Here is a 17,476-nt window from a genome sequence, read left to right on the forward strand (position 1 = left end):
CTAGATCACCTCACACCTCTGATACCAACATCCCCAAGGACACATCATCATCATCATCATCGCATTAGCATGTAATCACGCATGGTTATCAATTGTGAAAAATATCTCATTATTATAAAATGAGGTTTTCAATTCTACTTAAGAGAGATACGCAAGTACCATGAAAGATACCACCATTATCATAAAATCTGTCCTGGCTAAGGTTCTCATGAAATCCAGCACAATTTCTTGGATGGAATTCACTAAACTGTGTTTTAGTGCAAAACCTTGCATCTTAAACCACATGTCACTCGAAAAACAGTTGCATATGTACTGCCCAAAAGAGACAATTATGCATATTGTTATTGATGACAGCAGTAATTTATCAAGCGATGATCAATGTTCACTGTTGCATCCCAACACACCACACTTTTAATGGCTCTTTGGCACTGACATTGTATCTCCAGCAGCTACAGCAAGAGAACAGTAATGATGGACCACAGCTTCTCACTCATGGCTGTGTATATGCTAATAGGACAGAGAGCGTCACAAATGGGTGGGACTTTCACTAACTATAACTTCATAGTCTGGAACTACTTGTGTAGAGAGACTGTTTATGATTTTTTAGAAGTGGATTTTTACCATTATAGGGTGGTTGTTTTCACACACTGTGATCACACAACTGTTCAATACCTTATAAAAGTGATTTTTGCATTGTATGGCACCTTTAAGAAGTAGAGTGTTATATATCCAGAAGTTTGGTATAGTCAAGCGCACTTCCAGCATTTCCTACTGAGGTGTTGGCATGATGCTGATGTGTTCAGTGCGAGTGCTTTGACATACTGAGCTGTGGTGCTCACAGCAGGCCCAGGTCATGTTGCCATCCTGTTCCCCACTCTCATCTCTACTACTGTGTATGGCAATAAATGTAGCAAAAAAATGATCACTGTTCAGTATGGCTATTCAGCTCAGGTCCTTGATGGCCACTTTCCTGCAGGGTTTAGATTTACCCACAGTTTAATGCATGTCAACAAGCTAATCAACAGTTCGCCCAAGATGTAAATTCTGTCATCGTTTATGCACCCAACCTGTATGATTTTCTTTCTTCTGTGGAACAAAAACAATTTTTTGTTTTTGACATCAGACCATGATTCTTAAAACTATTTTCTTTTTTGTAGTATCAAAGAAAGTCAGTCATACCGGTTTATAATGTTTTTTGGTTGAAGGATTTCTTGAAAATTACACACAGGTGTTTTTGATTAGTGCTGTAACTCAACTCCCCGGGACAACGGCCCTCCAGGACTCTAACTGAATAGCCCTCCTGTACGGTCTCAGCATAGTAAATCAGATCGTGACAGTCCAACATCTGTTGTAGTGTAGCGGTCTGCATCCTTCATAACCTACTGTAGCACCCAGAGCCAGTGTTTGTGGCGTTACCTAATTTGCGTAGATCTTTCAGCAAATCACATGCTAAAACTCAGACAGCATGTGCAAACACACAACACCATCAACTACTCACTCTCACCGACTCCCTTTGTATTTAAGGTCTAATGAACCTTTAATATGTGTTTGTGTCACTATCTCACCGTGGTTCCTTCTATGATGTCTCTCCAAACTGGCTTCTCCCCGGTGCCCTCGCTGAAGTCCAGCAGGTTATCCACCACCACTTGACCTATGAGGTCATGTCTGGAGAAACGATCAAAGTCGTAGACGGAGAAGTGGAGCTTGCGCGAGTGCAGCTCTCCCAGTGGCACGCCGAACTGGAACGTCTCATTAAAAACCGGGTTGAGAGTTTTTCTGTGCACCTGCAAACCAGAGCCACGGAAAGACCGAGTGGAAATGAGAGAAAGTGAAGGGAATTAGATAAGCGGAGGAGCTGAGAAGGAAAAGTGAGCGAAGGGAGTGAACAAGAGATTGGTTAACGTCAAAACTGCAAATGCATAAAGTGAATTCAAAATGCACAGTCTGATATAGATGTATTTTTAGATGAACTAGGGCAATTGGAAAAAAATCACACAGGCAGACTGAGAAACGCAACCAGATCTTAATGAGTCCTAAGAGGGTCTGCCATCTGAACAGTGGATTATTGTAATAGCAGGGAGCTGACTGCTGTCTCACTAGGATAAAAAAAAAAAGATACCTTGGTCTGAAATTTCTTCTTCCTATCAGGCAGTAAGTAGATCTTGACATAAGGATCCGAGAAACCATTGGCATCCTTCGCCGGGAGGTCCAGGGCTTTCAGTATCTTAACCACCAGCTGCTCCGTGCTGTAAGAAAGACATGTCAGCGTCACCGTAATTCACTTTGAACTATCTGGAAATGCCTGGGCTCGCTAGCCTGGGCGTGAGTTCATTTCAGCATCATCTAACCGGCAATGACAAGAGCGCGAGTTTATGTTGAAATAGGCTGACATCCAGGCCAGTATCAGGACAGCAATGCAGCACTGAGTTCAGTGAGGCTCAATGGCTGTCAGGTTCAGAAAAACAGGGGGAGAAAAAAAGGATGTGCCAACTGTACGATCCAGCTCTATGGCTTGCAACTGACAGATGGACAGAGCCGCACTTGAACTGCCCGAGCTAAATGGATCTTGTACGAACGTGAATATATGAGATAATACATCCCTAATGTGAATTTAAAGACATGAATATTTGATGCATAATGCAATGACTGTGGCCTCCAACACCGGACTTTATAAATAATCCAGAGCTTATTATGAGGCAAACCATAGGTCATTTCATGGTTAGACTGCAGCGGGGTTGTTGCGGTCTGGTGCCAAGCACAGCATGACTGTGAACTTCTGATCCGTGAGGCTCACCCATTGTTTGTGCAGATGTAAGTAAGAGAGGCGGGGGAAGTTCTGTGGTTGCTAATCAGGCCTTGTTAGAATGTGTCTCTCAGTGTTAACAAACGCGTCACCCTTTCATTAGGACACACAAACAAATCAGCAACTCTGGGGGAGGGAGAACACAAGCAGAAATCCAATATGACCTTAGATTGACATGTCGATCATAAAGAATGCGCAATGACATGGTACAAATCTCAATTAATCAGGATGGTAGCAAATAAGTTAATCGTGTGATGTTATCATCCAATCTGTAAGTGACAAATTTAATCATTCATTATTGTATTATCATATCAAGACAAGGATAAAAGGGCTATTCACACTGACAGCAATTTTAAGAGATTCTTTTTTAAGGAAGGCTGGTGATTTAAAGCAATATGAGCGACAGCAACCCAACTTATGGTGATAAAGTTAGGAAGAGCTTGACTTATGCAAATAAACAGTATGTGCAATATAACTGGTTTATTTTCACACACACACACATATATGCATACATACATTTATTTATTGGGGCTTCACAGAAAATATTTGCATAAAATATTAAGCAATATTTTTAACTTATATTATACATTGTATCAGTTTGACCGAATTAGAAATGAATCTCAAGGCAAATGGCACGCAGCACAATTGCGCACTTTAAATCAGGCTGGTCTTTAGAAATGTACGCTGCCATTAGCACTCAGGGCTATGAATATATAATTCAAAATGACAGGTTCTGTCTTGCCCACATTAGAGCGAGCATTTAAAGCCAGCCCGTAGCCCCCCACCACAGCCATGTGTTGCACGGCACAACGGCTTTTCATTATTCAGTGACAGGCTCCTTGCCCATCCTCCCCTCTCCCTTTACAATATCACTGCAAAACAAAAACCCCAAACAAAAGTCATGCACAGGCTGTCTGAAAGCGGTCTTCCTGAAAATGCACTAATCTCAGTTGGAATTAGACAAATAGACAGATAAATTAAAATAAATAATAAAACAACATTCAGCTCCAACCCATACAGACAATGGGTTAGAAATAGCTGCTATTCCCTCCGCGTCGCATGTGTTATCGGCCTACTGCTGTGCTGATAGAAAAGCTACGTCCCACCGGATGCGACTCTGACAGATAGTGTCAACCTGCCCGCTATCCCCCGAAACGCTTGTACATATTCGTGACATATTCGCCTTAATGTTTTGCAAATGCAACAGCATAGCAGGAGGTGTGATGACGTCAATTAAACACACGGGGATGGGAAACAATATTGGCCGCTAGTGCTCATGTAAACACTTTACATGTAACAATTACGATTGCATTTGCTTTAAAAAGAAATAGAAATTATGTTCAATTACTCACACTAGTATGTCAAAAAAAAATTGTAATTTCATTTCACGTTAACAATATATAGTTATTTTTGCCGGAAAAAAAAGCTTTTTATAATACCAAAACTTTAGATGGCACTGAAATTTCACAATTCTCAGACAAAAAAACTAATACGCCTACCTACTATAAGTAAAAAGCTCTTGAGTTCCTTAGACAAGTAAACCTTATGAAACTATATGACGAAGAAATAAAACAAACAAAAATACAAATGTGTAAAGTAAATAATTGTGAAATTGGCTATTTGACTTGAACTTGATTCTGTACTCAGATGCTGTGACTGATGGCTTTATGTGTTTATACTGGTGGGGGTTGAAAACACATGCAAATCACAAACGTTTGTGACTGTAACTAACATCACTTGAGTGTAACCGCTAATCCAGAATCGAATCCAAAACTGTCTGACAAAGTTCTACCAGTTTATCGTGTGTACCATAATATTACTCATCCCCAGCTCACCTTGATTGTTTCAAACCCTCTTTCTTTCTAACACAAATGATGTTAAGCAGAATGTCTAAGTTGCTCTTTTCCACACAATGAAAGTGAAGGGTGCCACGGCTGTTCATTAAATGTACAGTAAAAGAGGAGCTTAGACATTGTGCTAAATATCTCCTTATTTTTTCCACAGAAGAAAGAAAGATTTAAAAAGGTTTAAAGCAACATGAGGCAACAGCAGAACTATATTTTTAGGTGAACTATCCTTTTTATTCAAATGCTTTCCATCTCATGGGCACACTCAATCATGACATACTCACCTTAGAACTCACAGTAGAACAAAATAGACCGATAATACAATGAACAGGGACAGAGGTGTCAAATCATTTATTTGAACTACTCCCTATGTGTTAGGAATAAGATATCAATCTCCACTCACCCATCTTCATCTCTTTGCCTCCTTCGGCCTACTCTGTAACACAGTGCTGTGTTATTATGTGTTGACAGGCTGTGCTGTTTAAAGTGGCTGGTCATATATAATTCATGAGTGAAACAGCCTCTCCCTCCTTCATTTCTCAAACATCAGCACTTTCCACCATTCTAATATCCCTCTGTGTGATGGCAAAAGAAAGGACCCAGTCTGACGTGCACGGGCTGCCCACGGCGGGCCTGACTATAACTCATTGTGCTGACTGCTACTCCCCTGCTCCTTTCTCCAGCTCGCCTTTTCAATTGTGAGCCCTGCCGATGCAATCTATTTATAACCCACTGATGTATTGAGAGGCATGGATCCACATCATGTGACAGTTCCATACGAGATGCTTCCCCGTGGGGAGAGGAGGTAATGGCGGGATGGATTCGAGTGGACTCACTTGAAGGCGTAGCGTAGGAGGAAGCTGATTTTGCCGCAGGTGTCGCCTTGCTTGCCATCCCCCTGGTCTCCCTGGCGCAGCCGGTAAAGTTCTGGTTTGATCTGCCCGATGCTGGTCAGCTGCTCACTCTTCTCCTCACCATGGAAATCAGGGCTGGATAACTGGTGAGTCATGGGCTTGGGCCTGGAGAGAGACCAGAGGGTGAATACATTCACACATGTGCATGTAGCTATAGACAAACACAAGGACTGGTAGAGAGAAACGAAACAATCTTCAGATGATATTTCACCCCAGAGTCAAAAGAAGGCCCACTTGAACCTTTTAGAGTTTTTGCATTGCATTTTCATAAAAAAAAAATAAAAAAAAAAAAAAAAATAATAATATCCAAAATAATTAAAGGAGGGGTGAAATGCTATTTAATGCATACTGAGTTTTTTACACTGTTAAAGAGTTGGATTCCCATGTTAAACATGGACAAAGTTTCAAAAATTAAGTTGTACGTTTGAAGGAGTATTTCTGTTCCAAAAATACTCCTTCCGGTTTGTCACAAGTTTCGGAAAGTTTTTTTCGAGTATGGCTCTGTGTGACGTTAGATGGAGCGGAATTTCCTTATATGGGTCCTAAGGCACTTCTCCCGGAAGAGCGCGCGCTCCCGTAGAGCAGAGCAGAGAGAGGCTGTGCACAGACAATCACTGATCAGAGCGAGAGCTTCGCAAAATGTCACAAAAGGAGTGTGTTTTTGGTTGCCAGGGCAAGACAACCGTGCACAGATTACCAAAGAAAAAACAGCATTAAGGGACCAGTGGACGGAGTTTATTTTTACAGAGCATCAACGGAGTTGTGCAAGTGTTTTTGTTTGTTCCCTGCATTTCTAAGATGCTTGTTTTACAAACAAGGCCCAGTTTGACGACGGATTTGCATATCGTTTATTTCTTAAGGATGATGCAATCCCAACGAGAAAGGGTCACGATCGTGTGTTGGAACCGCAGGCGGTGAGTAAAACTGCTTCAAATATCTCTGCCTCCTTGTTAGTGCGTCCGCCTTCCATCGGAGACCCGGGTTCGAGCCCCGCTCGGAGCGAGTCGTTGCTGCTGCTGCTCTCGTTCAGTTTCAGCCTCGGGATCTGATTCTGGATCATAAATAAACGGCTGAATCTGACTGTTAGCCATGGTTTATTTTGGATTATGTTTTTTTCCTCAAGGCAATGTCAGAGCCGTTAAATATGTTTTTCAACGGCTCTGGGTAATGTCACAGCTTCCAAACGCTCTCGACGCAAAAGCCTACTGGCGCTCGTGATTCTTTAGCTCCGCCCACACGTCACGCCTCTAGGCGCTCGTGTTTTTCCGGGAAAAATCGGTACAGACTATCTTTCTCTTATGAATATAATAAAACTAAAGACTTTTTGGAGTTATGAAGGATGCAGTACTACTCTATAGGTACTCAAGATTAACATGATATTGAGTGAAAACGAGCATTTCACCCCCCCTTTAAGCATTTACTCATTGTAGTATTGTTGCATTGCCTTTAATTTAAGTTAACTGAAATGATTCACCCAGTAAGGTTGCTCGGAAGTCATGGTCATGAAAAAAAACGCCCTGAGTTTTTAACCTCTTCACCTTTTTCTGTTGCTTGTTTCGAATTCTGCTCGTGGACAGGGTTGTCTCTAGATTTTTAAGTAGTTTAGAGTGACAAATCATACCAGCGTACTTTGAGGTCAAAAATGCGTACAGGTTGGCAGTTCTGGATGTAATTTGTATTTCATCTTGTCTGTAATGCCTGAGCAGTGTTTGTGAGCGCTGGCTCAGTGTTTATTTGATTACAGCCGTTACCCGGAAACCTCTCTTGCGTGTGCTCTACAAGCGCCTCCTGCTGGCAGAGAATGAATTTGCATATATATGCCGCCACAAATAGAGTGCAAGGCATTTTTTTTATTTATAAGCGTGTTTTTGTTTTGCCTTGGTACCGAGAACCGTGGATTTTCACTGGTATTGGTACCGAATCCTGAAATTGTGCTACCGTGACAACACTACTGCACTCCAAAGTTACGAAATAGAGTAAGGATAGTGTTTTTTTTTTTTTAAATTAACCAAAACTTTTATTCAGCAAGGAAATTGAAAAAAAGTGCATTTATAATGTTACAAAAGACTTCTATTTCAAATAGATGCTTATTGCATTACTACTGATTCACACAACCTGATTCCACAAACATGTGAAGCAACACAATTGTTTTCAATATTGCCAATAATAAGAAATGTTTTCTGAGCATCAAGTCCGCATTATCAGATTGATTTCTGAAGGATCACGTATCATTGAAGACTGGAATAATGGCTGCTGAAAATTCAGCTTTGCCATGACACAGACAGTAATAAACTGCATTTGAAGAAACAGTTAGAATATATAGAAAACAGATATTTTAACCTGTAAGTATTTCACAATATTAGACAATAGGAAATTAAAAAAATAAAAACTTCAATATAACATTCTGCAAGACACAAACCACACACTCATTCCATCATCCTGTAACACACACACAGAAACCACAGACAGCTACAAAAAGAGGAGGTCACTGACCTGGTGGTGACCTGCTGCTGGGTGTGGGCATTGGGCAGATCTTTCGCAGCTGAGCCTCCTTCTGTTGCAGGGGGCAACTCGGGAGATGTCTGGCTCAATTTAAGGTTTGCTGAAAAAGTGAGAAACCATAAGCCACAGAAAAGATGAAAGGAGTAATTAAGAGAATGGAGTATAATTAACAACAATCACTGTCTCTTAGGTTTCACAAAGAGTGCTTCTGAGTTTAATACACACTAGACTTTTGCTCACCAGCATTGTTAGGATAAGAGTCCATGTCTAGGTAAGAATGCTCCTGCATCTCCTGTGGACCTCCAACCACACCCCCCACGACCAGCCCCCCTCCGCCCTCCACCCCCATTAGGTCGGAGAAATGGGGGTGATGCTGCCCATGCTGTGAGAGCGAGGGATACAGCGAGGTAGAGGAGTGAGTATCTTTCCTCTGCAACAAGGGAGGAAGGAGAGAGGCACCCCCTCCACCTCCAACCCCACCCAGACCGGCACCGCCGGGCAGGAGCCCAGACGTCAAGCTCAGACCCCCGCCTTCCTTATCTCTCCACGGCAACCAGCAGAGCTTCCATGAGACGAAGAGAGAGACAGACAGCAGCACGATGCCACAGAACGTTACAATGACGGAGAGCAGACTCACGGAGATCTCTGAAACAGAGAGGGAGAGAGAAGGAGAGTTTGATTTATTACAACCTTGACAAGAAACAAAAATTGCAAGGAATTTAATGATTCTGGTTCAAATCCCAATAAACGCTTCCGGTTCCTTTATAATTACACTAATGATTCTTTTAGGACTTGAATAATTGTATACTGTATACAAAACACATATACTTTATATTAAAAAAGGCAAGAAATTTAATGATTATAGTTAAAATTTTCCAATAAACGCTTCCGATTCCTAATAATTACACCAATGATTCTATATTCTAAAATAACTAGTCCTAACTATATACTAAGCATGTATACAACATTTTATATATATACAGACATACAACCAAAACTCATCTACTAAATAAAAACTCAATAACCTAATAAAAAATATTTTGTAACATACTTGTATAATGTATACATATTTATACATTAAGTTCCATTCAAAACAGTTCAGAATATCTAAATTTACATTAATTTTAAACAAATTTTTAATTTTAAACAACAATTACAAATTTCACACTTGCAAAAACTACTCCACTAAGTTATATATATATATATATATATATATATATATATATATATATATATATATATATATATATTTCAGAGCAATTTGTAAAATATATTTATATTTAATTAATATTAATATTTAAAAAATTCAGAATGTTATAAGAAAACAGTCATATATTACATTGATTTAAGTACACCCAGCACACAGTAGGCGTTCACGGTTCATTTCGACTTGTGGTTCATTGATCGATTCAGTCAGTGAGTGAGTCATTAGACTGATTCAAACTGACAACTCACTGTCTTTTTGACCTGTTCATTATAAAGAACAGATTTTGTGACTTATTTTGGGTACTCTACTGAGTGCCTGATTAAAAAAAAAAAAAAAAAATGGTAAAAATGTAATATTTGTTCAAATATGCTGCCTTAACTATGATTTTGTATTTATTTTTTACTTCTATTGTCTATTTATTATCTGTGTATAATTTTGCAATCTTTCTCCCTCATCACATTCAGTTCACATTGCAAACTCACAACTCTGCCACAAAATTATTTCTTTTTCCATAGCACAGTAGATATAGCAGCCGTTCAGGAATACATCATCGGCAGATGAATGCAGACATTCAAGAACAATAAATGGAAATGATGAACATGATGGAAATAAATCGGTTACAGTATTTTTTTTTTTTTTTAAATGCAACTAAGTTCTCAGTTCCCAACTCTAGGTAACAAACTATATTGCATAACCTGGGAGGATGAACACTGAGATATTTGAAAAGAAAAAATGTGCAAATGAGGTAGCGTTGGCGGACAGATGCTGCGCTTGGGGAATGACTGGGAGAATCTGGAGGAAGAGCAGAGAGAGAGGATCAGAAGGAGAAAAAGGAAAGGAGATGGCGCATTGTGCCTGTAAATTACCACCGGCTCTCCCAACATTCACTAGCTCTTATCTGAATACAAAGCCAAGAAAACCATGGATTTATTTCCAAGCAGAAAAAGTGTCAATGCCAATGCCAATTTCCACAAAGATGTCCTCTAAACTGTGTATTAAGCCTTATGGCTCTGTCTCTCACAGGGTATGAGCTTTCCATCATGCAGCCTTTAATAACAATTTCTAAGCATGTGTATGAGTCACTTGAAAAAATGAGACTTTGGCAACTCGGTTTCAGCACCAGACTGAGTAGAACAGCTACTCTCCAACAAGCAGGGACAAACAAGTGCCTGCCGATCAAGAAAAACAAAGAGCCTGTCTGTCAGCCTGCCTCTCAAGAGCTCTATTCAGATCTTAACCCACATAGTTCCTCCGCTTACCCTGCACTCACATCACTTCCTCAGACGCAACACCCACCAGCTCTAAAGGCCCCCAGGGTGGTTCTACCTTGAGCTACTCTGTTATTTCTATTATGCAAGGAAGTTATATCTTATGACTATCAGCTCGCCCTTCATTTTCCTTTCTGTCATGCCATCTTTCTCAGTTTTTGTTGCACCATATTTGCTTCTGCTCCCAACTACTCGGTTTTCCTCCATTTCCCGGGTTGCTCACACATTTGCAGGTCTCCAAAGAATCAGTCAGGGTTGGGCAACATTCAGAACTGGATCCCTTTCAATTTATAATTTAAATTGAATTGGCTACGTCTTACAGGAAGTTGTAAAGGAATTTAACTTGAATAACAGGAAGAAAAATTATTTGGGCTGCAGACAGTCATAAAGCAGGGATTTCAGTAATCCAACATAAAATGGGAAGGAAAAAAAACGTCAAAGTCTGAATCATGTTGTTTGGCTCCTCTTTAGAAGCCTTTGGTAAAATGTGAATATGTTGAGAAATTGTGTTCTTCCACCGTGCTTCATTACATGGGAGGAGTATATATATGACATTAATTTAGTAATACATATATAACGATAAAGAAATGAGGTTATATTCAAACTGTAGAACAACATTTTTATATACAAATCTCTCTCTGTCTCTCTCTCTATGTACATGATTCAAAGGTAAATATATAATTGTGGATTTTATATAAATATATTATTGTATATTAAAACTTTGTTTTAGTGAATGTATATAATATATAATTCTACCACCTTAAATTCATCTTTGGATTCCATCCTGAGCGTCTCAAATACACAGAGAGTATAATGATAGTTATATAGAAAGTTTAAAGATTCAAATCCAAATCTAAATTAACAGCTGTCTTTTACAATTTCAAAACCCATGTTTTAGACACAAACATAAGGCTGAAAATAGTTTGTTTTCCTGTTCACTTGGTTACTGTATGCTTGACAGCATTAATAGCCTTCAGCAATAGTGCACATATGGGCCATACTATAAGCAAACAATTATGAAATTTTGATTTCTTTTCTAAAATTTGTTGTGCATGACTGCATACAGACACAATCTCTTCTGAAACATTACAGGGAAGACATCATGCTTTCCATCCTCATCTAGCACCATCTTCATCATTTGTCTCCTTTGCCCTCCTTTCTCCACCTCCATCTTTCTCCTCTTCTTCCGCCCCTCTCATCCTCCCTCTTGCTGTTCCTTCTTCCTTTCGCTGTACTTTCTGTCTCTCTTTGGTGAATTATTCAGCAGTCTCTGTATGTCAGTAATCACTACTTGTTCAAAGATATGATCAGAGAGAGACAGAGGGAGGAGAGAAGGCATTGATCTGTCAGCTTGAAGAACAAGACGCAGATGGAGAGAGTGAGAAAAAGGTAAATAGGAGGAGAAAACGGAAGAGAGTGGGACAGGAAAGGAGACCAGAGATATGAATGGAGGAAAGAGGGAAATGGAGAGAGAAAGCAGTGAAACTCATAAAGGGAAACAGGAAGGCGATGGCGCTAAAACACTGGTTCTCAGTCGGTGACCTGCAGGTGACTTGAGTTTGTAAAGGATAAAAAAGAACTAATAACGCACATTTATAAATCTTGATAAATAATAATAGATTTCATAATAAACTCTAAATGTACTCATTTAAAACATTCAAAATATAAAAGAAACATGAATTACTTAATAATAAACTAAAAACAAATGTATTTTGTTGAAATTGTAATAATACTTCTGTTGTCTCACTGGAATAACATACAGCATGGTATATGCTAATATACAGTACATATATGTTCAGTCCACTCTATTCAGGTTCATTAGCTACAAGACATTAATTAAAAAAAATGTGGATAAAGTCAAAATTATGGATTGCTAAAAGAGAGGCTGTATTAAAACAGTCTCAAGTTTCAAGGCTATAAACTGAGAATAATGTATATACTACTTAAAAATGTAGGCAGCTGTTGTTTCTCCCCAGACCTAGAGTGTTTGCTGGGCCACAATTTTTGTTTTAATGTGGTCCACCAGCTGAAAACATTTGAAAAACACTGAGGAAGAATGAAAAGAAAAAGAAAAAGAAAAAAAAGGACATAGCAGAGGAAAGAGGGAGATTGGAAAAGGGGGAGGGGCCAGAAGGGATCTAACAGATTAGTGTACATGTTGAAGCAGACACATCAGCTGACTGATCAAGATAACACATTCACTCAACACGTCAAAGGTGAGGAAAGAGAGAGATAGCGCCAGAGAGGGGTTAATAAAGTCCGCAAGCATTCCCCTGTGCGAAAAACAGGCCTGGAAAAAAGTGGACAGTGATGGAGAGAGAGAGAGGGAAGGACGGCTGGTGCAAGAGAGGAAGAATTGCAGGAATGAAAGATGTGGAGCCAAACAAACGGACACTGATGGAGAGAGAGCTACACACAGGAGGGGTTTGGGATTAGAAAGGTTAATGTATTGATCTGCTTGCAAAGAAAAAAGACTGGTCGAAGCAGTATATCTGGGGAGGGAGTTTGATCTACAAACTCTGGGTTGGCTGGACCAGGAGGATCAGCGTTCTGCCCCGCTGCTAAGCTTTCATTTCATCTTGTCTCACAGACTTTTCCACACCATCACCACCTCCTAAAGAGATGGGTAGGGTTGTAGTCTTAATGTACTTAATTTGGTTGCATCATTTCTTCTTAAAGCAAGAGCAGCTAGTAATTTGTAAGCTGTCCATGCAGGATTGTGCAGCTGCATAATGTGACATTAACTTTTATTTATCCAATAAGCATTCGAATTTGTAAACTAATGTGGTCTTGGATGTAGGGATGTAACAATTAACCGCCAACCAGTTGAAAATCGATCAAAATATGTGACGATTCAAATCAGTTAAGATGTTAAATAAATCGTGATTCAATTAGGGGAAGGAGTTAATAAAAATGTATGTCAAGATGGTAATTTTCTTTTCATCTTGCATAACGCATGCATATCAAAGTTCATAAGTACAGAGCTGCTTTGTTTACAGCGGAAACCAAGGAAATGCTTTACGCGCCACCTGCTGGCCGAGTGAATCTGCATCTCATTCAGGTCGTCTACTGCTTTCATGCAGATTATTTTCACAAAACTAAAGTCAAAACATTCAAATGATACAATTTAAGTTAGATTAAAAACTACTCATGGTGAATTTATGTAGCATCTTTGTTTGGATCATGATTAAAATGCAGTGGTTGCCTCTAATTTCAAATGGAAAGAGCAAAGACGAAGCCTTAGTTTGTTTATATGAAGATATTGATTTTATTTGTGTTATTTATTTGATTTGGAATTTAAAATTTAATTTAAATTAATTTAAAATTTTAATTTAGCTTTGTTATTTACATTTAAGTTATATTACATTTTTTTCATTTGGCAGAAACTTTAAGACAAAGCAGTAGATGCAATCGAAACCAACAACAGAGCAATTAATATGCAAGTGCTTTATTAGTATACTATTATAGTGTTGTATTTAATTTTCACAAAGAAATTTGCAGCATTTTGTCCAAGCAATTATAAAATGACACATTTAATTTAAAATTTGTCTTAAATCTAAATAAAAAATAAAAAAATAAATAAAAAAATGTGAATCGAATCAAATCAAATAAAAAAATCAAAATCATGAATTGAATCAAATCGTGAGTCTAGTAATCGCAAAAAGCTTTGTTACTTTTAAATAAACAAAGTATCAGCCTTAAAGCTTTGAAAAAATTCATAACAAAATACAAACAATAAATAACAATCAGAGGGTTTTTTTGGCACTCTATGATGCAGAAGCACCTCAGTTCAAGCAGCAAGTAAGCCATTTAAACGTGTAAAGCTTGTAAACATAGCAACGTAATATACCTCAGAATAACCATTCAGTGTCAATAAGCTCATCAGTCAGCTAGAAAAATAACTACAAAGAGGAGCATTTTGCTATATTTATGCACTATTGTATTTAAATATTTTTTTCTTAACCTGTTGTCTCCATGATTCAACTCCTATAAAATTGCATTTTACTAATTAATAAAAAAAGAAAGACTGAAAATGTGAAAGACATGCACTCTTAAAAATAAAGGTTCTTCACAGAACCATCTTTGGTTCCACAAAAGGCCATTCTTAAAGAACCATCTATTTCTCAACTTTTTATAATCTGAAGAACCTGAAGAACAAAAAACCTTTTGTGGAACATAAAGGTTCTTCAGATGTTAAAGGTTCTTTATGAAACCATAAAAAAAGGTTATTCTATGTTACTGTGAGGTACCTTTATTTTAATGAGTGTACGACAACATTTACAGGATGCATTGAGGAGGAGCCCAAACTACACAGTGGCATCCCTTGAGTATTAAAAATATGCAAAGACAGGACAATGAAATATGTATTAAATTATGTATATATAAACATACATTAAAAACAGTAATACTGTGAAATATTATTTCAACAAGTAATTTAATCCAAAGTTGAATTTTCAGCAGAAATCATAAAAACATTCTAAAATGCTGCTGTGCTGCTTAATATTTTGTGGAAACTATGAAAAAAATGTTCTATTTAAAGAAAAAAATATATATGTAAAAGTTTTTACTGTGACTTTTGATCAATTTAATGCATCCTTAAAAGCTTAAAAGGATATTAGGCATGAGTTAAAATTCTGTCATCATTTACTCAACCTCAAGTTATTCCAAACCTGTCCGAGATTCTTTCTTCTGCTGAATACATAAGAAGATATTTTTAAAGAATTACAAGGTGAAGTAGACCATTGACTTCAGTAGTATTTTTCCCATATATGGGGGTCATTGGTTACCAGCAACTGTTTGGTTCCTAATATTAATATAAAAAAAAATCATCTTTTGCATTCATCAGAAGAAAGACAATTACACGGGTTTGAAACAACTGGATGGTGAATAAATGAAGACAGAATTATTATTTTTTGCATGAACTATCCCTTTAATAATAAAGTATTTTAAAAATCCTAGTGTCCCTGAACTTTTGAATGTTGTTTTACTCTTCAACAGATATGCAGTGGTGAGTCATTTACAAAGGATTTTATTGTTACTTTATGCTAAAATTAACTTAACACCCTGCAGATATAGAGGAGTCAAATGTGAGTGTCACTTTGGCTTTTATCCTGAGCTTGCTATAAATAAATACAAAAAATAAATACACTTTAATAGAAGATAGAGGGTGGCAGAATGTCGCAGGATAAAGCCGCAAATCCAAATCGAAATGTTCAATCCTGCTTTACAACTGAGCAGTAACTGACCGTAGCTTATACAGAGACTCAGGGTTAAAAATAGTCTGTTTCACCTTGTTACACTATGCTTGACAGCATGACTACCCTTCAGCTGTAGTGCACATATGGGCCATACTGTGAGTACAGAAGAGTTTAAAGAGCCTAAGGCAGCTTCCCTTAGTTTCCCACTAATTAATACTACGGTAAGCTGCCCGTCCTGCTCAGCTATGCATGTCACTATTTTGCCATGCATTCAGCAAAACAATATCATGAACCATGTTTCCATTAGCTAGTACTTTCCAGCTTTTGATCGCCAGGTTAAGTTGTCAGATGTTTTCTTTAGTAGATGGTATGTATGTTAGTAGTCAAAGTATGTCTTTGACTAATATGACTTAAATTGCTCACTTTGCTTACATAAGTGAGATTCAGACTCTCATTCACACATTTGATTTGAAATCATGTATTATATTGCAGTCCATTATAAAGTTACCAGCCACTGACATGTTTTTATGCCATTTTTACTTGCATTTGGTGCTTGCTGAGGGATAATTTTCCTCTAGCGTTGCACTACTTGGAAATTTGGTATAATATCATTATTTATATTGGACAAATTGTTTGTGTTACTCGCATTTGTAAGTTGTGGCTAAAAGCCTCTGCTAAAAGAATAAATGTAAAATGTAAATGGGATTTTGGAGCCCGCTTCTAACATATCTTTCATGATAGAAAATGCAGAATTCAATCCAGCACTGTCCTAATAACTAATGACGAATGATGAATGTAAAATGGTTGTGTTAATAATAATAAACACATGCAAAATATCCTGAAAGCATTTTTCACTTGTCCAATGTTTGGCATTTGACATGATTCTACAAATGAAATCCTTGCTTTTTTAAATTCTGTCATCATTTACTTACCTTCACATTGTTCCAAACCAGTATGACTTTTTCTTCAGCAGAAAAAAAAAATTGTCTGTACAAATAAGATTGACTCCCATTGACTTTCATTATATGGACAAAAAAAATATCATGGAGACATTTTTCACTGGTGCCCACTGAAGAAATATAGTCAAAAGTGTTTGTAAATGATGAAAACAATTTCATTTTTGGATGAACTATCCCTTTAAGATATAAATACAATGATTAGCTTTAACTGACTCTATTTGGGTGATTGTTGGGTGTTTGGAGACCCCAGGAAAGAAAGCCTACGCAGTTTCATTTTTCCCCCTTCTTTTCACAAGGAGCTTAGAGCCATTTCAATTACCTGCGGTGGTGCCATTTCATACTAAAGAGAATGCAAGTCCAATTCCATTTCAATCACTGGGCACTTGGGAATTTAAACAATAATGACTAAATCTGTAAACAGGACAGTCTCACTCTGAACACAGCATCCAGCCATAACACCTGTGGTGGGCATGGCATGAATACAAATAAAAACGGCCAGGCGCAATTACATGAACGAGCAGCTTTTACCAGTGAGGCTTTTTCCTGGTCTCATGACTCAGTGAGGTGGGATGATGATGAAAATTAACCTTTTAGGCCATTTGTGAGGTCCAAGTCAATATTTTGGTTAGAAGTCAGACTTAAATCATTGCAATTCAAGCTTTGAACAGGCTTTAAAGTGATCATTCACCCAAAAATGAAAACTCTGTCATCATTTTTGACTCGCCCTCCTGTCATTCCAAACCTGTAAGACTTTCTTCTGTGAAACCTCACAAGACTT

At 38.0% G+C, this 17,476-nt stretch overlaps 1 protein-coding gene across 1 annotated transcript in view; it reads right to left on the reverse strand.

Annotated features, from left to right (window-relative positions):
- LOC127949199 (synaptotagmin-C-like) overlaps positions 1-17,476 on the reverse strand; it is a 37,503-nt gene that overhangs the window by 11,535 nt on the left and 8,492 nt on the right. Inside the window, exons 4-8 of the mRNA XM_052546206.1 lie at positions 8,307-8,711; positions 8,058-8,166; positions 5,487-5,669; positions 2,120-2,246; positions 1,566-1,784 (exon numbers count right to left, since the gene is read on the reverse strand). Coding sequence (XP_052402166.1) covers positions 1,566-1,784; positions 2,120-2,246; positions 5,487-5,669; positions 8,058-8,166; positions 8,307-8,711 — 1,043 coding nt within the window. The remainder of the gene's footprint in view (positions 1-1,565; positions 1,785-2,119; positions 2,247-5,486; positions 5,670-8,057; positions 8,167-8,306; positions 8,712-17,476) is intronic.

The sequence above is a fragment of the Carassius gibelio genome, chromosome A3 (genome assembly GCF_023724105.1).
Source record: "Carassius gibelio isolate Cgi1373 ecotype wild population from Czech Republic chromosome A3, carGib1.2-hapl.c, whole genome shotgun sequence".
In the NCBI taxonomy this organism is placed as follows: Eukaryota; Metazoa; Chordata; class Actinopteri; order Cypriniformes; family Cyprinidae; genus Carassius; species Carassius gibelio.